Source organism: Xiphophorus hellerii, chromosome 19 (assembly GCF_003331165.1).
Source record: "Xiphophorus hellerii strain 12219 chromosome 19, Xiphophorus_hellerii-4.1, whole genome shotgun sequence".
NCBI lineage: Eukaryota > Metazoa > Chordata > Actinopteri > Cyprinodontiformes > Poeciliidae > Xiphophorus > Xiphophorus hellerii.
In genome coordinates, this window is record NC_045690.1 from 3,512,234 (window position 1) to 3,535,475 (window position 23,242).

The 23,242-nt window shown below is 36.8% G+C and overlaps 2 protein-coding genes across 2 annotated transcripts; one reads left to right on the plus strand and one right to left on the minus strand.

The window, feature by feature from the left end:
* Positions 1 to 4,946: 4,946 nt before the first annotated feature.
* On the plus strand, positions 4,947 to 16,047 carry orc3 (origin recognition complex, subunit 3). Its single transcript, XM_032547872.1, has 20 exons — positions 4,947 to 5,091; positions 5,176 to 5,233; positions 5,331 to 5,428; positions 6,606 to 6,744; positions 6,822 to 6,926; positions 8,063 to 8,232; positions 8,313 to 8,452; positions 8,974 to 9,133; positions 9,513 to 9,626; positions 9,706 to 9,839; positions 10,878 to 10,941; positions 11,039 to 11,155; positions 11,231 to 11,310; positions 11,797 to 11,930; positions 12,035 to 12,126; positions 12,204 to 12,301; positions 13,630 to 13,771; positions 14,199 to 14,315; positions 14,470 to 14,549; positions 15,848 to 16,047. Exons 1-20 carry the CDS (start codon positions 5,068 to 5,070, stop codon positions 15,951 to 15,953), a joined length of 2,172 nt encoding a protein of 723 aa, XP_032403763.1. The 5' UTR covers positions 4,947 to 5,067; the 3' UTR covers positions 15,954 to 16,047.
* Positions 16,048 to 18,477: 2,430 nt separating this feature from the next.
* LOC116709382 (akirin-2-like) lies at positions 18,478 to 22,370 on the minus strand. The gene is given in 7 exon segments (XM_032547873.1): positions 18,478 to 19,057; positions 19,176 to 19,247; positions 20,186 to 20,335; positions 21,455 to 21,464; positions 21,466 to 21,596; positions 21,697 to 21,870; positions 22,160 to 22,370. Coding segments are annotated over 6 exon segments (546 nt in total). The 5' UTR covers positions 21,869 to 21,870; positions 22,160 to 22,370; the 3' UTR covers positions 18,478 to 19,046.
* Between the last annotated feature and the right edge of the window lie 872 nt (positions 22,371 to 23,242).

The window sequence follows — 23,242 nt, forward strand, 5'->3', positions numbered from 1 at the left end:
GGGATTACTTCGGAACTTTAAAATGGAGCATAATAATAATTTCAAAATAAAAGCCTTGAATATTTTTACATCAGGTAATTGCTCTTTTTGGCCGTATATGACTTTTTCATCCAAAGCACTGTTACACATGGGATTACTTCGGAACTTTAACATGGAGCATAATAATAATTTCAAAATAAAAGCCTTGAATATTTTTACATCAGGTAATTGCTCTTTTTGGCCGTATATGACTTTTTCATCCAAAGCACTGTTACACATGGGATTACTTCGGAACTTTAAAATGGAGCATAATAATAATTTCAAAATAAAAGCCTTGAATATTTTTACATCATGTAGTTGCTCTTTTTGGCTTTATTTGACTTTTTCATCCATAGCACTGTTACACATGATATTAGTTTGGCCCTTTGAAATGAAGCATACTGAAAATTTCAAAATAAAAGCCTTGAATATTTTTACATCATGTAATTGCTCTTTTTGGCTTTATTTGACTTTTTCATCCAAAGCACTGTTACACATGGTATTAGTTTGGCCCTTTGAAATGAAGCATACTGAAAATTTCAAAATAAAAGCCTTGAATATTTTTACATCATGTAATTGCTCTTTTTGGCTTTATTTGACTTTTTCATCCAAAGCACTGTTACACATGGTATTAGTTTGGCCCTTTGAAATGAAGCATACTGAAAATTTCAAAATAAAAGCCTTGAATATTTTTACATCATGTAATTGCTCTTTTTGGCTTTATTTGACTTTTTCATCCAATGCACTCTTACACATGGTATTAGTTTGGCCCTTTGAAATGAAGCATACTGAAAATTTCAAAATAAAAGCCTTGAATATTTTTACATGACGTAATTGCTCTTTTTGGCTTTATTTGACTTTTTCATCCAAAGCACTCTTACACGTGGTATTAGTTCAGAACTTCAAAATGAAGCATACTGAAAATTTCAAAATAAAAGCCTTGAATATTTTTACATCATGTAATTGCTCTTTTTGGCTTTATTTGACTTTTTCATCCAAAGCACTGTTACACATGGTATTAGTTTGGCCCTTTGAAATGAAGCATACTGAAAATTTCAAAATAAAAGCCTTGAATATTTTTACATGACGTAATTGCTCTTTTTGGCTTTATTTGACTTTTTCATCCAAAGCACTCTTACCCGTGGGATTAGTTCGGAACTTTAAAATGGAGCATAATAATAATTTCAAAATAAAAGCCTTGAATATTTTTACATCATGTAATTGCTCTTTTTGGCCGTATATGACTTTTTCATCCAAAGCCCTGTTACACATGGTATTAGTTCGGAACTTTGAAATGAAGCATACTGAAAATTCCAAAATAAAAGCCTTGAATATTTTTACATCAGCTACTTGTGTTTTGAGCATTATATAACTATTTTAACCCAAGGACTATTACGCATGTTATTAGTTTGGCCCTTTGAAATGAAGTTTAACAAAACTTCCAAAATAAAAGCCTTGACAACATTTTAAATCGTACTGAATGGTGCACGTCCGCCTCACTTAACGTTCTTGCGGTTCTCCGCGTGCCATTGATTACGTTGCGGCGTTCTTAAGCGTCGATGCCAATTTGTGGCGTGACGACGCCGGGCCCTAACCCCACGGGCGCGCCTTGGCAGGCCCCGGCTAAATTTCTTCAGAAATTTTCTAGTCTTCTTCTTTATTTTTCTTCCGTCACCGTTAATGCGGCTCATACCGCTGGGTGCACACCTACAAATGAGGTATCAAAACGTGCAGAAAATTCACGCCATTGGAGCTATTATTTTTGGTGGGATTTGGGGTTAACGTGGCGACATAATTCGCAAAAAACTACGAAAAAAACCCCATTATAAGTCAATGGGAAAAATCCTGGAAATACCCTATTTTTGAGGATTTTCTGTGTCGTCACGAATTCACCTAGAAATGCCATTCAAATTTCATTTTGTAGATACGTCTGTGATCTCTTCGAAAGTGAAGACGGCTCGTCGATACCAGTTACGGTTTGTCCACAATTTGCCTCTAAGCGACCCAAAGTTTCTCATTTTTCCGAAAATTACAGTGCTTCTCTGATTGATTAGAGTGAGAGATCAAGACAACTTTTTCAACCCAAATCATTTTTGAAATCGCCATCACGCCCACAAATATCGCACGATTGGTATCAAAATCGGTCCTGACATTGATACGCCTGTCTGCTCCGGTAAAATGTTTTCGAAATTTATCTAGACCGTACGGTTTTCTGTCACGGTGCTTCAGAGCAAAGTCATGCGACAGGATTTTCTGAGGCTGTCTCAGGCTCTCTCCCATGTATTTGAATAGAATTTCAGATCTGGGCACAACATTTCTTTCTCTCATCGCTGTAAATGTTCTGAGTGAGGTACAGATATGAATCTCGGGACTATCGCAGAAGACACATAGCCCTCTCATACGCTCGAAACGCTTTTCGAATATGTATTACGGTTCCCGAACAAGAAGGATTTGTTTCCAATGCTTTTTTGTCAGTAAAACGTGTTTGCTCAAACACACAATTGTGTGTTTGAGAGCTCAGAGCTCAGAGCTCACACCCTGCTGAGACCATTATTTGCCATAGCAACGGATCTCAAGAGGCTATTGGCTGCTGGTTTGGACTACGAATACGCATCGCTGTAGTTCTATCTATCCTCAGTTGAAACAGATCAGGACTGAACTGGCCTTTAGAACTACCTGCTGCTATGGGCTGTATATAACTGATTTAACTCAGTAACTGTTACACATGGGATTAGTTTTGAACTTTAAAATGAAGCTTAACAAAAATTTCACAATAAAAGCCTTGAATATTTTTACATCATGTAATTGCTCTTTTTGGCTTTATTTGACTTTTTCATCCAAAGCACTGTTACACATGGTATTAGTTTGGCCCTTTGAAATGAAGCTTAACAAAAATTTCAAAATAAAAGCCTTGAATATTTTTACATCAGGAAATTGCTCTTTTGAGCTTTATATAACTGATTTAACCCAGCAATTGTTACACATGTGATTAGTGTGGCAATTTAAAATTAAGCTTGATGAAAATTTCAAAATAAAAGCCTTGAATATTTTTACATCAGGTAATTGCTGTTTTTGGCTTTATGTGACTTTTTCATCCAAAGCACTGTTACACGTGGTATTAGTTTGGCCCTCTGAAATGAAGCATACTGAACATTTCAAAATAAAAGCCTTGAATATTTTTACATCAACTACTTGCTTTTTCAGCATTATATAACTGATTTAACCCAATGACTATTACACATGGGATTAAAATAGACTGTTTTGCATGAGCAGCAGATAGATCCTCTATTGCACATGTGTCAAACTCAAGGCCCGCGGGCCACATGTGGCCGGCTACGTCATTTTATGTCGCCCTCTCCCCCCTACCACCGTTTTACAGCCCCATTGATTGACTTAAAATAGGTTTTGAGCACGAATTGACTGCAACCTACATATCCCATAATGCCTTCCGATTCTTACCAACCAACATTACGGCTTCTCGCCACTAGAGTGCAGCAGAGTCACCTCAAGCTGATTATTAATTTTCCCAGCGAATAAAACTGAAAGATCGACAAGCTAACAAGCTAAAGAGCGAAGTCCCGTGATGTTTCAATCGAGGACTTTTACCGTCTACTGCCCCCTGATTTGATGCCACAGCTTCGACTCCATGCAGCTCGTGTTTTGTCCACGTTTGGAAGCACCTATCTGTGCGAACAGATGTTTTCAATAATGACTTTAAACAAGACCAAGCACAGATCGCGCATTACTGACGAAAACCTACACGCCGTTTTGCGGATTGCCACAGAATAGAACTAAAACCAGACATCGACGAACTGACCAGGGGAAAACGGTGCCAGACATCCGGCCAGAAAACATTGGTAAGCACAAACAAACTACATTTAAATAGAATGGATGTAAAACCAAAACGCAGTATACTGGAATATGCATATAGTTTATTGATTTTGCTTGTGTTTTGTTTATTTACAGAACACAACGCAATTTTTAAACTGAGCAGTAATTTTACATCCATGCAAACTCAAATGTAATATTTAAAACTTGAATACATAAAATCAGTTATTTAACAATATGAGGTGTTGTTTAAAAATAAAAAAGATAGCAATTTCTTTTTATTGCAGAGACATTAGATTCTTAAATTTATGGTATTCTTTAAATGTTGTAATTTTGGTTCATTGTAAACTTTACCTGTAAAAAGTTTGTAGAAATCTTTAACATAAGGTCAATATATATTTTTAAACTGTAATATGTTGTGTGTGTGTGCGTTATTGAAAATTTATATTTGTGACAATCATTAGGTAAATGCTAATGAACTGCCTTCCTGCAGTTTATGAGCATTGAACTGTTACTAAACAGTTCAATGCAAGGTTCATTAGCGTTAGCATTTTAGCTGCAATAAGCTATTAGGTATTTATTTTACTTTTTAGCAATGTTTAGTATACTGAATGGAGTAAATCAATTACAGAAAATATCCTAGTGATTTCCCACATGCTGATGAAAGCAATGACGCTAACATTAGCGTTTCTGCTGATTTTAGCTGATATACTTACTTTATAATACTGAATGGTGCACGTCCGCCTCGCTTAACGTTCTTGCGATTCTCCGCGTGCCACTGATTACGTCGCGGCGTTCTTTAGCGTCGACGCCGATTTGTAGCGTGACGACGCCGGGCCCATGCCCGACGGGCGCGCCTTGGCAGGCCCCGGCTAAATTTCTTCCGAAATTTTCTAGTTTCTCGTTTACTCTTCCGTTTGTGGTCATTATTCTCTCCATTTTCTGCCTCATTTTCCATCAGTGGACATTTTCTGAATCGATAAACTTATAATAAAAGGACGAGCAGGCGCATTAAACTAAATTATTGGGAAACCCAAACACTTTTCTTCAAGTTATGCAAACCACGCCTCAGTAAAAACTCCAACCTCTTCCGTTTACGTCACATTGGCGGGAAAGCAATGAAACGTCACACAGAATTCTACCGGAGTTTTAAAAACATCTGAAATCGTGTAAACTGCTAGCTACCGAGAGGCTGTTCTTTTGCTGCTGCATTACTCAACAATGGCGACGTCTTCTTTCTCAAGGGTAACAACTTTTATCACATGAAATGAAACGTTAATCGATAAATATTTGCTATAAACTAACGTAGTTTTTACGTCCTCCATTAAGGGTTGCTTCGTTTTTAAACCCAGTTCAAAGAAGAAGAAGACGACAAGCGTTGATCTTGGTGAGACACATCAGCTGTTCAGCTGAGCTGTTGACGGATTAATTTGTTTTGTTTTGGGATTTTTTTTGTGATCAAATCTTGAATAATTTCTGCACAGAGGGTTATTTCACCGACGGTTGTGAAGGTGCCGAGAGCAGCAAAACGCGCTTCAAACTTTGTTTGGATCTGTGGAACAAAATCAAAACAGAAACAGAGGTAAGAACAGATTTTATCAGGAAATTATTTAAAAAAAAACAGCATTATTTTATAATATAAATAAATGACACCTGGTTTTCAAGTAAAACAATATTCATAAATAGAAATCTGAAGAGTGACACGCGTTTCTATTAAGTTTATTTATGGACCTTCCTAAATAAATTCCAGTTTATCAACAGTAGACAAAAAAATTAGTTAAGTAAGGGTAGCATTACTTTTTTAACATTTTTACTCAAGTAAAAGTAAAAAATAGCTATAAAAAAATTACTCAATCAAGAGTAATTTGCTTGAGTAATTTCAGTACTGAGTAACTGAATAAAACATCATTAATATGTGAAAAATGATATCAGATGGACCAAAATATAAATTTATGTGTAAATTATGCATTAAAATAGTTATGTTATTTTACATAAATAACATAACTATAAAATAACACAATCAGACAAAATAAAAATTTTTCCAAATCAATTTATTTTAAAAAACTTTTTAAATTTTGGTAATATAAATCTTGTTCTTTCTTCCGTGAAGTTACGCATAGTGTGTAGATTACCCAGAAATTTTACACAAGGAAATGTAGCGATACTTTATAATAAAATTATTCAAGTCAAAGTAGAAATACACCTAAAAGTACTTGTATATTTTTTAAATAAAATTCTAAAGCAAATGTAACTGTTTTACCCAACTCTGATTGGGACAAGCATTAGTTGTTCACTCTGTAATCTTGTATTCCAGGATGGAAGCATAAAGAAAAACTGTTGTATCCTCCAGTAGCAGTCAGTGTTGAAACACATGTGAAGACGCCTCTGACTGAACACTGTTGCTGTATGATGGTTTCCTGACTGTCCTGACATAAATTAAACTGTAAATGAATGAAATGAACAAATAAACATGCTAACAGCTCAATTTTTGGACAGCAGAGACAAAAATCAGTTGTCGGCACGCACTGCTAATCCTTCTCATTTGCTTTTGCTGCTCCTCTTTGAATTTGAAAGTCACAGAAATTAATCATGAAATCTGTTGGAAAGTAAAAATGTAAAACCAGCAGAAATAATTGTACAAACTTTAAAAAATATAAAGAAAAGGCTCCACAAACCTAGAATATCCCCTTCCAGCTGGACATTTTCTGTCACAATGTTGTTCCCAGAATGTTACAGGATGTATGAAATGTTTTAAACAGGATCTGCAGGACGAGCTCAACAGAAACATTTTGGACAGCTTGCTGGAGTTCACCAGGAAGTGCTCCTCCACCCGTCGTCACGGCGACTGGGCTTCCCAGATGAGGGCCAGTGAGATCCCCACGGCGGCGCTCGTCCTGGGTATGCTAGCAACAATCAGAGTGTCGTTTCTGATGAAACCAGCATTACTTCTAACATCTGTGATGTTCTTTCTGAAGGTGTGAACGTTCCCGATCACGACAGGACGTTCCAGAGTTTGTCGGAGCTGCTCCGTTGTTCTGTCACGCCTCATGTTGCGTCTTTACAGGCCAAAGAGTGTGGAGGTAAAAACTGCCAGGCAGTCGGGTTGTTTTGGACTTCACAGCACATTTATGATTTATAAATAAAGTCTCAGTTTTTTTTCACGCCAGATTTGATTTCCGATAGGAAACAATTTTTTGTTTGTCTTTTTTTGTTTTTGTTTTTGTTCACTAAAAATAAATTAGAAATGACAAGAAATATATTTCAATAAGTGACTTTTATTTCGAATATCCCTTCTGTGAGTCGAACAACAGAGTATTAGGGCCAGGATATGATCGGTTTTGCTCAATTACAAGAATATTGTCACAATATTAGCTGAAAAAAGACATAATTTGCCCAGAAAAATGCCTTTAAAATTTGAGGAAGAGTTTTTTTTAATGAGAATAAAGCTAATTAATTTTGTTTTCTGTGTTGGAGAGACCATTAAATTCCTACTTTAATCTTCTACTATTGTGACTTTATTCTGCTAATATTAAGCTCATATCCTAAAAGTATTTTTGACTTTTTACTGATAACGTTATGGCGTGGTAATATTACAAAAATAACATTATTCTTGAAATGTTCAAATAATGTTCTTGTAACAAGTTCATCAATGAACATATTACAATATAGTTTTACAAAATATTTTTTTACTTTACAAAATCTAAATTTTTGTAACAAAAAAAACAATAATAACAATCTCAGCCTGACCTTTACACGCAGGCACACAGTTGACTAGGATCCAAAGTCCAAATAAATAGAAGCTGTAAAACACGCTGGTCAAACAAGATGGCCGCTTTGTGTGTGCTGACATCACTCTGAACTAAGGAAACCCAAAGCGTGCACTGGAGGGGGGGAAATTCAGATTTTCCAAAAATTTAATTCATTCAATCAATAAAACAGATTTATCCCCCAGCCTTACTTTTTTAACATTTTTATTAGTTTTGTGTTTTCACAAACAGAAAAAATAGAAAATTGTACACTGTGCTGCCAGTCACCTTACATGAGTATGAGATACGGAACAGAAACAAAAACAACAAAAACAAAACAAAAAACAACAAACATAAAAAAAAAAAAATTTAAATAAAATAAAAAGAAGCTGCCGTACAATGTCACATTTACGTTAAATCATGTCTTCCCCCAGCCTTACTTTAAGTTTTGTTCTTTTTGATCATTTCAGCTTTGAAACATCTGATGAAAAGAGTCCTTGAGAGACTGATGGATGCTGTTGTGGACGATGAAGAAGAAGAAGAAGAAGAAGAGGAGATCCAGCATAGCGGTGCTCTGCTCCATAAGAGCGTTCACTGCTCTCTAAGAGCTCTCTGTGATTGGTACTGCTCAAAAACGAAGGCAAGGCCACGAAGCGTATTGATCATGCATGTTTTTAGTGGGTGGTTATGGGTTTACTCATTATGGATGTTTGTTGACAGAAATCCAGCTGCAGTTCTTCTGGAAAGAAGCGCAGCTCCTCCACTGTTGATGAACAGCAGCAGCTTCCTGTTGTGATCATTTTCAAAGATTTGGAAGCTTTTAACCCAAAGGTTCTGCAGGACTTCATACTCATCTGCAGGTATTTACTTATTTTTTTAAATTTGAAGTTATTTTTATAAAAGACAATGCATATTAATCAACATGAGTGCATTAAAACAACCATGTAAATATGACACATTTGGCCAAAAAGGCTAATTTTCATCTGTAGTCTGGACGAATACACATATCATTTACAGTTAATTACAAGAAATGATCAATAGTGATAGAAATTAGCAATTATAAAAAACCACAATGCAAAAACACAAAATTTTACTAAGTATTGGTCTATTTCCTAATGCAAACATCTTACTAACATGGGAAAAATGTCATGTTATAAGTGAACTAATCTGCCAATGGAACTAATGCTTTTTAATCCATATTAAGGAATTATCCACTTAAAATAAGCTTCTATATCTTGTTGAAAAGTAACTTATAAGTTAGTTTTGTCTTATTTCAAGTGAAGTAAAATATGTGTAGTAGAAACTAGACCAAAAATACTCTGAGACGTTGTGTTTTTGCAGTGTAAAAGCAAAACTAAGCTCTGTTTATTGTCTGTTACAGTCGATATCTTGATCGCTTGCCGCTGATGTTCATCTTCGGCATCGCCACGTCGCCCAGCATCGTCCAGCGCATGCTGCCTCACTCCGTGTCCTCGCTGCTCTGCCTCGAGCTCTTCCAGTCTCTGTCCTGCACTCAGCACCTCACCACCGTCATCGACAAGGTCTGGACTTTGACTAGGCCGTCCTGATCAACACATCAGTATGTGTTGATCAGTGTAGCTTCTGCTCTATGTTCAGAGTGTTTTTCTAGCTTTCTGACTTTATTATACTATTTTATTTTGTTGTACCACTTTATTCTTGTGATTTTATTCCGATAAAGAAAAAAAAAGCCCCTAAGTCGCCATAATATAGTTGTCTGAAATTTGAAGTCCAGATAAATAGAAACTGTAAGACAGACTTGTCAAACAAGATGGCGGCCCTAAAATCAATCTGGACTATTGGTGGGAAAAAATAATAAAAAATTAAATCTTCAAAAACCAAACCTTTGATTAATTGATAAAGTCGAGTTTATGGTTACTGATTGATCCGGCTTCCTTGCAGCTCATCCTGACTCACTCCTTTCCTTTCAAACTCAACGGGAAAGTGATGCAAGTTCTGGTCAGCATCTTCCTCTACCATGATTTCTCAGTCAGAAACTTCATAAAGGGTCTCCAGGTAAGTATCAGACTGTTGCAATTGTTTTTTTTTTTGTGCAAACATAATAGAGTGATTTTTGCGTCCCTGCTTTGTGCAGCTGGCCCTGCTGGAGCATTTCCACTCCCAGCCTCTGAGCTCGCTGTGCTGCAGGAAGAAGGAAGCTCAGATTCAGCTGCAGCAGCTCGGCGCCGCAGACCTGGAGAGGATCAGGCAGCTTCCGTCGTTCAACAGGTGCAAAAACGCTCGTCTTACAAATAAAATCTGATTTTTTTCATACTAAATCAGATTAAAAGAAATTCTTTATTTTGTTAAATAAAAAAATTTCAGAAATTACAAACAATTTATTTGTAATATCTTAAGAAATTTTTTGTACAATTTTAATACATTTTGGTACAATTTTAAGTAAACTGTAAAAGTAAAATTTAATATCTCTTAAAATTTTACCATAAATTTTAAGATTTCTTTTGTAGTTTCTTAAAAAAATCACAGAAAATGTTTTCCAAAAGAGGGTTTTATTTCAATCATTCCTTCTGCGTGTTGCACGACAGAGTATTCTGGCCAGGCTGTGAGAATTGTTGTTTACTTACAAGAATAAAGTCAAGGGGATTTATCACGCAAAATTTCCTTTTTTTACATTTTTGTGCTTCCATTTTGGTCTTCACTTTGTCTGAAAACACGCTAAGCTCTTGAAAAAACACCCAGTAGTTTTTGGCAATAAGTTTTTTGGTATCTGAAAATTGAGCCAGTTAAAAAAACCTACTGATTGTTATGTAACATTCAAGGGGCATTCCGCCGTCACCTAGCAACCCCAGCAAATTCCGCCCAGTTACCTAGCAACCCCAGCAAATTCTGCTCGTTACCTAGCAACCTAAACTGAACTCCAGCACATTTGATCAGCTGGTTTTACTACTTCATGTGCTGTACAATGGCTGCTGAAAAAGACATTTTGTTGTTGATGTGCGAGCGTAAATGCTAAATTGACCAGCAGCAGCTTATTTGGAAAAAAATATATTTTGGGGAAGCTAAGTGTGCTAAACATTTTCAAAGTTAGCAAAAGTGCTTAGCTAAGAATTAGCTGTGCTATTAGAGGAATGGATTTTATCCCTAAAAATTAATTTAGGGGAAGCTGAGTACACTCATTATTCCTTAAAGTTAGCTAAATTGCTAAGCTAAAAATTAGCTCCACTATTAGCGGATTAGCAGAAATGTGTTATCTAGGGTTTTTAAAAATAAAAAAAAGAACCCAGCTGTTTCACGCTTATGTCGTAGGTTTCTGAAGGAGCAAGAGCAACAGGAACAGGACAATCTACGGACAGACGACGCTTATTTAAAGGTGATTTCTTTGCAATATCTTTTTATCAAAATCAAGAAATAAATGTCGCCTGTATTTTAGCCTAAACTAGATTTTCAAATAACTTAATTCATTTTAGGAGGTGTGTCAGAAACTACTGAAGGGTCTTCATAAATACCACAAGAACTTTTACCCCATCCTGCGCTGTCTCCACACTCTGACCTCCTCGTTGCCCCGCTATCCTCTGGGCAAACAGGCAAAGACATTTCCTTCATTAGCTGCCCTCTTTTTTGTCCTTTTACTTTCTACATATTATGTTTTTGTTTTGCAGGTCAGAGAGCTTCATTTGATTTGTCTGGAGAAGAACGTGTGGGAGAGTGAGGATTACCAGTCGGCCATGAAACTTTTAAAGTAAAGCTCAAAAGTTCAGCTGATTTGTTTCTACGTATTTGTTCCTAGTTTTTATTAACTTATTTATTATTGGTGCTTTCTACATGGGGGAGTTTAGTTTTACCACTAGATGGCGCCATACTCAAGGCTATCCTGAGTTTGGTGTAAAGAAGTTTTGTTTTTTTTTCTTAAATGCAAAATGTATAAATTTTTTTGTAGAGTTTTGGCTTAATTATCTGAGTGTGGTGTTCTTTCAGCAATTGTCATTTTCATTGGATCTTCATACTCTAATTAATGATTAATCAATTACTAAATTAGTTGAAAATTATTTCAGTAATCGATTAATCGCTAAGCTTTACTCACTATCCTTTTGTCTGAATACTGCATCAGTCCAGAACTGAATATGACGAAAACATGGAATTGCAGTAGTTGACGATTATTTCAGAAATCGATTAATCGATTAATCGTTTCAGTCCTATTTTTGTGTAACCGATGTCTTTTCTCCAGGATGCTGGCGAAAGATGAGCTGATTTCTTTGCTTCAGAAGTGTGCAGAGGTTCTGCAGCCGGTCAAGTCAAAGAAGATGAAGAACGCTCTCGTCCAGCTGGAGGAGCTACTTGATAAACTTAAGCAGCTGAACGGTAAGCTGTGAACAAGTTCAACACACCCTGTTTATTTTTTTAATTATTATTCCGGAGTGGTTTTCTGTGTGACATGCATTAGAATAAACGTTTTGTTTGTTCAGCTGCTGCTGAATTGGCCTCCAGCGTGGAGGAGAATCTCACCTCTCCAGTGAAAAACCTTCAGAAGAAAACGGATCTGTTCCAGCTGCAGAAGGTAGACGCTCCTCTGGTCCATCCAGGAAACAACACTCACGATTCTTCAGAAGAAACTCAAACTTAATGTTCCTTTAGACGCTACTGGAGATGAACGAGTCCCGTAGGTCCAAGAGGATGAGTCCCTTTGAGGTTCTCCGGAACGAAGCCGTGGAGTTTGTCGACGGTTTAGTGAAGTAAGAAAACTAAAATTACAGAAGAAAGCATCAAAAGTAGGACTGAAACGATTAATTGGATTTAACCCTGAATGATTGACAGTATTCACACAAAAGAAGAGTGAGTAAAATTTAGGGCCGAAACGATTAATCGTGATTAATCGATTATTAAAATGGTTGTCGACTAATCTAGTAATCAATTAATCTTTAACAGGAGTATAAAGACTTTGAAAGAACAAAATACTCAATGTAGTAATTAAACCAAAGTCTTCAAATCTTACCAAGTGTTTTTGTTCTAGTTTCTAGATGAATCATGACAAAACTTACAAGTAGCTTTTCACCAACATTCAAAGACTATCACATAATTGAGAAGTGAAGTATTACTTTATCAAAAATGAAAAGATACTTTACAAAAGAGAAAGTCAAGTTGGTGGTAAACATCAGCCCAGCAGGTTCTGCCCATACACATTAAATACAATAAAAAAACAAGCTAAAAGCAATAGATCCCAATGAGCAGTTAACAGTTGTAAAATTAAACGTAGCCAATATGCACAACATTAATAAGTTAAAAACATAGCAAAATTACTCACAAAACACTTTATATGCTTAATTTGTTTAATTGTGAAGAAAATCCAGAGCTGATCCTATACTGCAGTTACAGATCGGCAACAGTAAAAAGGGGGAGGAGCTATCGGTTACTGGTTGCTATGGTAACCACCCACTGCCAAGGGCAACGCAACAGAACTTAATACACCAATAAATGTCTGGAGGAGCAACATCTTGACTAAACAAAATAAATTTGGTGGATAAATAAACAAATTTTGACAAACTCTACGTCTATATTGTTAAAATAAAACTTTGTTACAATTCCACACAGATGGACTACACAAAGAAAAAAGGGACCCCAAAAACATTTTTTTCATAAAATCGAACTGTTTGGAAAATAAGTTTTGTTTTAATTTTGGGTTTTTTTCCGCGCCGCTCATTCAGTCTCGCGTGAAGCTTTTGTCTTCATATGTCCAGCTTTTGTTCGCCTTGGCGCTTCATAAAATCAAACCAGTTGGACGGAGCTTTTCACATTTTGTTAGGATTTTGTTTTGTTTTATAACGACATTCACTAAAGGAATGCAGTTTATAATTTTTATGAATATTTTATTACTTAAAGGAATTAATGTGTTTTTAATATTGTGTAAAAAAGTATTTTGTGGTTAAATTTAAAAACCTGCAGAATGTGCCCATTTTAAAAATCTGAATAATCAGTTAATTGTTAGCATAACCAATCAAATAAGCAATTAGTAAAATAATTACTAGTTGGTGCCCTAATCAGATCCTCCATTGATGTTGTCCAGGAATCATCTGTCGCCGCCGGAGTCCAAGCCACTGTACGAAGTTTGCTACTACAGTTCATCGGCCACCGTGAGGCGCCACCTCAACGCAACGCCTCGTACCTCCATCCAGGCTGCGCTCAGCAGCCCCTACTGCTACATCCAGGTACAACCTCTGCGTAAAGTACGACAATTATTTATCATTCTTTATGTCCCTGATGTCAAAAACAAACATAAAGGTAGTTTTTATTTTACCAGCAGGCTTCTGTAGATTGGTAGTCGGCCTCTCACCACAACAAATTTTGCTGGACGATAAATTGTCCCAGTAATTATTGTGATAAACAATAATATTGTTTTTCTTTTTGTGACAATTTTCAAGTAATAATGCAAGTTCTACTATGTTAATAATATTGTGGTATCATGAGAATAAAGTTGCAAGAGAATGAAGTTGTGGTATTACAGGAATAAAGCCTGTAATAACATGGGAATATTACAGGCTTTATTCCTGCACTACTATGCAGTAATAAAGTTGAAATAATATGAGAACAAGGTTAATTCTTCTCATGTAGCAGTTTTTTTGTTTTCCCCTCCAGAACGACAGCTTGAAGTCGGAGGACGGCTCCGTGTCGAATGCTGCTCCTGATATCTGCATCGCACACAAGCTGCACCTGGAGTGTGGCCGGCTGATCAACCTGTTCGACTGGCTGGAAGTGAGTTTTTTATCTATTTGGGTCGATAATATTTAAACCATTTCTGTAGGAGGCTGTATTGATCCTGAGGTTCATGTTACTGATTTAAGGATCAAATCCTGGACTGGATTCTCCCATGAACGGTAATTCTGTGTGTTTTGTTCCCTGTTTTCAGGCCTACTCTACTGTTGTTTCTGCTGCAGAGGGCAACGGTCCAGATTCAGATGGTTTTGGAAAAGTGGATGAAGTCAAACAGTATCTTTTTCTTTTTTATATATATGAATTATTGTAAATAACCACACTTTTTACAATGGTGTATTAGGGCCTGTATGGAGAAAGAAAAGAGTAAATTTTTCCCCTGAAAAAGTTTTTTTTTACTTTTTTTGAGAAAATGTTCAAGTTTTTCAGAAAATTTCTTAGATTAGTCTCAATTTCTGATTATTTTCTAGCAAATTTTTGACTTTGAGCTCAGAAATATCCACGTTTTTTCTATAAATTTTCAGAGTTAAATGTAATTTTTTTGGCAGAAATGTACTCCTCTGTTTTGTATCTACAGTAATCCTAAACCGTTGTTTTTACCATTTTATTGGTTCTAAAGTTGCACAACAATGGAAAACTTAAAAAAAAAAAAAAAATTTCTATTAAGAACAGGATCATTTATTTGTACACACAGTAGCCATTGCAGTAATAGTCACACTACACTCTGTTTGACAATTTCAAAAATCAGGGTTTGCGTTCTAATATCTTTTAGTAAATTCAATCTAGTCCACCAAGCGTAGAAATAATCCATACAGGCTTAAATATAGTCGGGTTCATTGGTCATGACGAAAATCAAGGAGCGTCATAAATTATTTTCCCAAGTTGATTTGACCAGTTTAGCCACGGCTCTTACTTCTTGAAGTGGAGCTAATTTGTCTGTGAACGTAACACACTTCGCTGGGGATCACGGACAGCGCTGTTTACAAAAGTTTGAAATATCTGGCTTAGAGACCGACCCATAACTCCTGACGTGTTGATCAGATTGCAGAGTTTGCCTGAATTCACACCACGTGATTTATATCACAATGTGATGAATGTCTGTTCGTGCAGCGGACAGCGTAGCAACATGTGACCATTTTTTAAAGGAGAAATCAGCTAATTAAACGCAGTATTTGGCTCCCAGACGTCGACAGGTTTTACCGGAGCGCATCGCTTGTTTTGATGTCCGTCATGGCGGAGCGGGCCGTGTTTGAAGAGTGTGACGTTCAAATGTGCTGGAATTCTGTTTAGGTTTCTAGGTAACGGGGCTGAGCTCAGCTTGAGTTACTAGGTAACGGCAGAGTGCCTGTAGAAGGTGACTTTTGAAAGGGCTCGCTAAAAATCATTAACTTATTGCCTGAAAACGGCTGGGTTGGTTTTTTTAAGCGTCTGACTGTTTTTAGAAGCAGTAGAGATCAAAATTGAAGTACAAAAAATCAGAAAAAAGTGAATTTTCATAATGGGTCCCCTTTATAAAAGTGTCTTTGTGATGATTTAATATGGTCTTGGGTTTAATTCCTAAACTTGCCGTTCAGCGCTCGTTTCATCCGTGCCGTGTCGGAGATGGAGTTTCTTGGTTTCATCAAAGCAACCAAGAAGAAGACGGATCATGTGGCCCGGCTCACCTGGGGAGAATGCTAAAAAAACAAACAAAAAACTTACCGCTCTTTTTGTTTTCACAACCAATTTGGGTCAAATTCTTTCTAATAAAAGGCACAGTATTTATTTTTCACTGTTTCGTTTATGTATTTGTTTTGCTGAAAGGTTTTTCTCTCACTCTAACTTTAGTACTCCAGTAATGTAAAGAAGAAGTAAACTGCTCTCAATTTCACTGCGGCAAAGCTAGCCGGCTATTCGGAAATGACAGTAAAGCCCGCACTCGATATTGACGGCACAAGACGTTACGCGTCCTCATATATACTGTAAGCTCTTTTCAGAATAAGAGCGCACATCCTGATTCATGTTTGATGTACTGCAAGTAGCTTTCCAGAGGATTTTTCCTCTGACCTGGACGGGAAAGTTATGTATTCGGAACAGAAGGTTGACTCTGAAATCAGACGTTAGTAAGGATGGAAGCCACAACAAAAGGACACAGCGACGTGGAAAAGACTGAGCACAACTTCTGTAACTTTCAGATTCAAAAATTGTTGGATGAATGGCAGTGTCCAAAGCATTCTCAACCTGAGCATTACCCGACTCAGGAAAAGTTATTTACACAGGCATCATCTTTTCCATTTTGTGCAAGTCTTGTACATTCAGCTATTCACAATCCAGAAAAACATTTTCCCGGATTGAAAGCTCCCCGGTTTTAATGGGACTGACAGAGAGAGAACTGCCATCAGACATGGGAAAGGACTATGAAATATCATGTTTACTGGAGGCCATGGAGGCTCGACGTGTTTGGTAGCAACACTGATACGGAAATGTACAATGAAATCACTTGTACAACATGGATTTCTTGAATAGCGGCCTCCTCGTTGTCCTTCCCTCTGCAACATCTCAACAATATTTTAGCTGTTGGGTTGATTTGTGGGGGCAAAACGTATTGTTTGAACTGCAGGTCAGTCTTAAATAAAAAACATCTGCCTCAGTAACAACAATGTAATAGTCTTGCTTCTGCCAGTTTTAGGGATTTAAACATCCAGTTATTCCCAATGAAACCATTGACGTTCCTGGAGAAAGTGGAACTGATCTGTACAATCTGTCTCCTGTCGTTTGCTGAGATTCTCAGCCAAAACACTTTTATACATATTTGATGCGTGGACAGCCGACTCTTAAGGGCTGTTGATGAACATGTCACCACTGCAGACAGCTGCTGTAAAGAGAACGTTTATAAAATCGGATTAATTTACGTACATGATGAGCAAACAAATGGAGAGAAAGAATCCAGTTCTGGCCACCAGATTAACACATGAACCCTGAAACCAGTGGCGGTTTCTAATACGAGCGACATGGGCAACCACCCAGGGCGGCATTTTGTGGGGGAGCGGCATGAGCCCCCCAAAAAATGAATAGAAAGGGAGACGGCACAATTCCCTGGTGAGATCCAGTGTTAGCATATTAGACGATTCATTAAGCAATCACAGAATTAAAATACTTAAACTTCAGTCGCCTTTATCTTGTTCCCTTATTGACTGAAGCTAAATTTAAGTTGCTTTTTATGTGTTTTTCTGCCTTGCTGTTCACTTTCTCCCATATCTGTTGTTCTGTTACCATGGATACCTTATAGAGAACGTTGCCAAAATAAAAGCATGGAACTTTAGCTGCAGTTACAAGAAACAAAGTAACTGCATTCAGTTGGCCTTTACACCAAATATGACAGTTTGTCCTCTACAAAGCAACAAATGTAGTTTTGGAGAGGAGCTAATAACATTAAGACACAATTTTGGAGAAGAAAGAACAAAACAAGCGACCATTTTGAGGCCGGAGAAGTGAGCGTTACAGAAGTATCCTGAAGAACTGAATGACAAACATTCACTACCAGGAAACAAAGTTTATGGGATAAATGTTTCAGTGCTTTTTAAAATAATATGTGTTGTATGTTATTTCCTTGTCTTGTTCTTTACTTTGCTGGTATTTTCACACTTTCTGTTTTGCCATCAGTTTTTTTTATTACTTTCTGCCCCTTCCTCTCCCAACATGGCTGTTCACTAGAGCACGAAGCAAGGTCCATAAAGACATGGAGGGCAGAGTCTGGCGAGGACGAACCCGACCTCAACCCAATAGAACTATTAGAGCGCAGACAGAGCCAGGCCTTCTCGTCCAACATCAGTGTGTGACCTCACAAATGCACTTCTGGAATAATGATCACACATCCCCATGAAACACACAGAACCTGGGGGAGAAGAGCTGAAGCTGTTCTAGCTGCAAAGGGTGGAGCCAACGTCACCCTGGGAGAGAGGTCACTGGCAATGTAGCTTTTTTAGCAATAACCATGGCAACTTTGGAAGGAAAACAAAATAAAAAAATCACATTGTCTTATTTTGATGGGATCGTTTTGAAATTACACATCAGGTCCAGCTGTCATTTGCTGGGTGTCTTCTAGAGGAGTTTCTGTTTTCAGCAACATGCATGTCAACTTTTGGAAAATAAAATAAGTTGTAATAAGTTCCATAATGCAGCTTGAAATGTGACGCAGAAAAAAACTGAATCACCGAAACATGCAAAGATTCTCAACTCTCAATTTATTGTTTTTTTTGTTTGTTTTTCCTCCACTAAAGTACATCGGTTGCAAATTGATACCAGCTGGGAAAAAGAAACTTCAAAATAAATACAGACACTGGTGGGAATAAAACAAAAAGAACAGAAGTTACCTACTGTGTTTAATTTAAAAAGCAATAAATGAAGGACAAACGGCTAAAAAACAGACTTGTTTCACTTCCTTTCAGATTGACCAGCAAACCTTGTAAAACTCTCCAGCGCCTCTTTTGTATTTACACGTAACAGAAACAACAGACAAAGCCTGGAATGCTGGGAATCGATACAAAAAGTGAGATAACTGGGAACAGAGGCCACTCGTAGAGATAGGGTCCATTAATTTACACCAGGAAGCAGCTAGCTGCTAGCCGCCGCTTCACGTCGTCGCCCAGAGACGGACATATGGCACGGTCAGAAAAGTTTCATTTAAACTAGCTAAATTAAATCTCTTGGGATGAGAACTTTTCTTTTCTTTGAGATATCACATGACAGCTTGCAGCAGGAGGAGGTCTTCGTGCGGACGGTTCGGTGCCACACTCAGGAAACATCTGGAGAAAAGGAGAGGTCAAGTTGAAACACAGAAACCAGATTTGTTAGCTTCGACTTCAGAAGACAAAAAGACGGTCTGCCGGTCAGCGGAGCAGGAATGTGGAAATAAAAACTCACAGCTGGCAGGCTGCTCCCCGAACCGCCGCATTAGCTGGTCGTGTGTGAACTTCACGAAGGTGTCGTATTGTTCTGGAACATAAGCAGAACATTTTGGACTTTAGTTTATCTGGAAACCGAGGAGAAGAAAAAATTGATTCCTGTTGAAGTAAACAAATTGATTTTCCCAGGAAGCTGACAACATGTTGCATCTATATTTTACTAAAAGCATTTAAAGCTAGAGATGCAATGTGTAGTTCAGGGATGCCCAAAGTGTGGGCCGGGGGCCGTTTGTGGCCCTATAGATGATTTCTTTTTGGCCCATCAGTTCACATTTTTTGTTAATAAAATAAAATCTATATATATATATATATATAATTATATATTTCATTTTATTAATAAAAAATGTGAATTGATGGGCCAAAAAGAAAACACACACATATATATATATATATATATATGGGTTTTTTTTTGTGGAACATATTCATTATTTTTTTATAAATATATGTTTTGTTGATTTCATTGATGTTTCTAAGTGTGATTTATATCGCTAAACCACATAGATTCAATCATATTTTTGAATTTACTGATATTTATTAATATTCTCGTGTAAAATACATAGAAAAAACAGTTTCAGTTTCTAACATTAACTGGACTTTATTGTGACAACGATAAATCACAAACCTCACCACAAAAAATTTACCATGATGAACGATACGATAATTGTCCATCCCAAATAATTCCTTTTCTACAAAAGATAAAGACTACTTTGCTTTATTAAAATATTATCTTGCATATGTTATTGAAGAGATTAAGGCAACAAATGTCTTCATAAACTGTTTAAGTTTTAATAAGAAAAAAGAAATTTAAAATTGACCCTAGATTGCTCTCAACTTGAAAAGTTTGGACGCCGCTGGTGTACGTTTTGTAAATATTTGACTTTCTAATGAACTTTCTGTGAGAAATTGCATTTCTACATTTATTACACAATATTTTAATTCATGTACATGAAGTCGATTAACAGTCTTTACCTGCCAGTTTTGAAGTCATGGTCTCCTCGTATTCCTCCCGCACCTTGTCTTCTCGTTCTTTGAGCAAGCGTTCACAGATCATCCCGACTTGCCTGAGCGTGAACAGCGGCTGTTCTTTTCTGGTCGGAGAGACGCCGCCTGAAGACGTCCCTGTTAGGGGAAAAATAAAAGATAAATCGTTTGGAATGAGGCGGATTTAAAGTCATACTAATGCTAATCCCAGACAAATTTACTACTTTTCCTTTTTTTTTTTGTATATTTTTGAAAGTGCGGGAACAACAAGTCTGTGGCAGATAAACTTTATAGAAGTCTGGATTTAAATATAGGAGCGTTAAATAAAGGCAGGAGGGATGAGCGGTAGAGCTTGTGTAACCATAACAGGCTGATTGAATGCGATATTTATAAATACGAACTTATTGTCTGTATTCATGTTTGCATCATGATGAGTGGGGAAAGTTTACTGTAATCAGCATTTTGTTCAAAATATTTTATTTCCATGTTTTCGTAATATTATTCATGGATGCTTGACAAGAAGATAATAATTAAGTTTAGGGCGAAATGGATTAATCGATTACTGAAGTAATCGTCAACTAATTTAGTAATCAGTTAATCGCTAACTGAAGTATACAGATGCAAAAAAAGGCCAATTGCTGAAAAAACCCAGCTGAAATGAAGCCAAAACTGTACAAAAATATGTACATTTTTCATATACATATGTGCTTAAAACTCCATAATTTTAGCTTCACATGGATTAAATAATGTTAATAAAAGAAAATCTAAATATTAAAATTAGTTAATCCAAAACAAAAAAAGAATTTACCTAATTTTTTGCTGATTATTCACAAGAATAATCGATAGATTAATAAATAAATAATTGTTACTTACAGATAGGGCTGATGAATAACATTTTAAAAAAAAAAAGAAATAAAATATGTTCAAAACTCCAGTGACATTTTTTAGCTTCACGTAGATAAAATCCAGCAAAAATAAATAAAAATCTCGCATTAAGCAACTTTTGCTATTCAATTATTAATCAGTAAAAAAAATTCTTGCATTTTAGCTTAAAAAAATTAAATTGTTTACTGTATTTCTAAACTTGCATTCACAAAGAAGACGTGAAAAAGTTGCAGAATGTTCCTTTTTTTATCTGATTAATTGTCATAATTAATAACTAAAACAAACAGTTGCAGCCCTAGTAAAGCTTCTAAATACACATAATCGTCCATTTTCTTTTCGTTTTGTAGCGTTTAGCATCTTTTCCAGACCGACCTGGCATGCTGGGATACATTCATGGATAACTGGGAGGGGGATTCTGGAGAGTAGCAGCACTCTGGTTGTTGGTAGCCTCCATCTAGATGTTTCCTCTTCTGAATACGTTTGTACTCCTGTTTTATGTTGTTCAGGATTTGTTCTGGTGATTCAATCAAAGACACAGAAATAAAACAGAGGAGGAAGAACAAGAGTCACCGGTTGACCGTTAAACTGGTCGTTCCGGAGGCCGGAGCTTTTACTTGCGCTGAGTCTGGACGACGACTCTCCAAATGGCGAGGGCTCCATGCTGAGGTACCGCCTCGGGGAGGAAGCCGATGGGGCCACCGGGATGCATCTCCGTCTTTTGGGGGACGCGGGGCTCATCAGTGGATCAAAATCCATGGTTCTCTTCAGGGTGGCTCCACACGCCATGACTTGGAAGTTGTCAAAGAAAAAAGAATTCCTTTTAAAAAATGCAGGAAAATAACAATAATGAGGCCAGGTATTTCACACAGCGACTTTAATAGCTAAAAGTGTTTATTTTCTTTTTTCCTAGAGGAATACGTGTTGAACAGACTGTGCTGGAAAGGCTTTAACAGCAGCGATCCGCCGCTAGCTTCGCCTGGAAGCCAATAATCAAAAAGAAAACAGAGCTAACACTAGCTTAGACTACCGCTGACCCCGGACTACTTCATACGTTTAAATGGAAATAATTTGTTTTACCTGTTAAGCGAAAGTAGTTCCGACCAGAGGTGTTGACTTAGTTCTGCTGGGAGAGTTGTTTTCCAGAAGTTAAAGTGCCGAGCAGCCAGCTGCGGGCCAACTGTTGGTCTGCAGATAGCGTTGCTGCGAGCTAACGCTACTTAGCTGCTTGTTTTTGATACGAGGCTGTCGGCGTCTCCGCCTCCTGACGTCACAAGTCAAACCCGGAAGCTAGGCATTCTGGGCTATGTAGTAACATGCCGCAAGGAGAATAAAAATGATTAATTATATTGGGGGGAAATGGTAGAATAATAAAAAATATGGGAAAATATAAAGTAAAATAAATAAAATAAAAACATTAAACTAAAAATATTGAAATAGCCCTGTTAGGTTAGTTCTGATTGGTTCTTTTTCTAGACTTTTGTTAATAAATGATTGTTTGGATAATTATCCTATATAGTTCTGGATGCTGTGGATCTGGTCGGATTTTGCTTTTGCTTTTTTAACCCTCTATGGCATGACTTTTTATTTTTTGGGGGAAAAAATATTTTCCTGCATTCTTTGGGAGCTTGGTGGTCCCTAATTACATGTCAATCATAAAATCGGACTCTGACACCTCCTGGAACCAGATTTGGGTTTGTTGCCTCAGGGTAACATTGGTCTAGAACACCAAGATTTTCTACACTGATTATGAGAAATGAAATACAAATCAAACAAAAACTATATTCATAAAAAAACTTTTTTTTGGACAAAAATATGTCAAAAATCATGCCCCCCAAAAAATAAAATAAAGGAGCAATGTGAGGTACAGATATGTGGTTTGTTGCCTGAGGGCAACGCCATGCCATAGAGGGTTAAAATTTTTTACTTTTACCCACTTGTTGTGATGCGTAACCATGAGAACAAGTTATTGTTTTCACAACTTGGAGCAGCTAACAAATTCAAAGATACTTTATTAATCCCAAAAGGAAATTAAATCTTGTTGTAATTCATATTAATTCTTCAACTACGACCCCAAAACCTCCTACTCCATAATCTCTCAGGTTTCTAACCATACAGTCAGAGATTTTAAATTATAATATATCTGCGACTAAAACATTATTT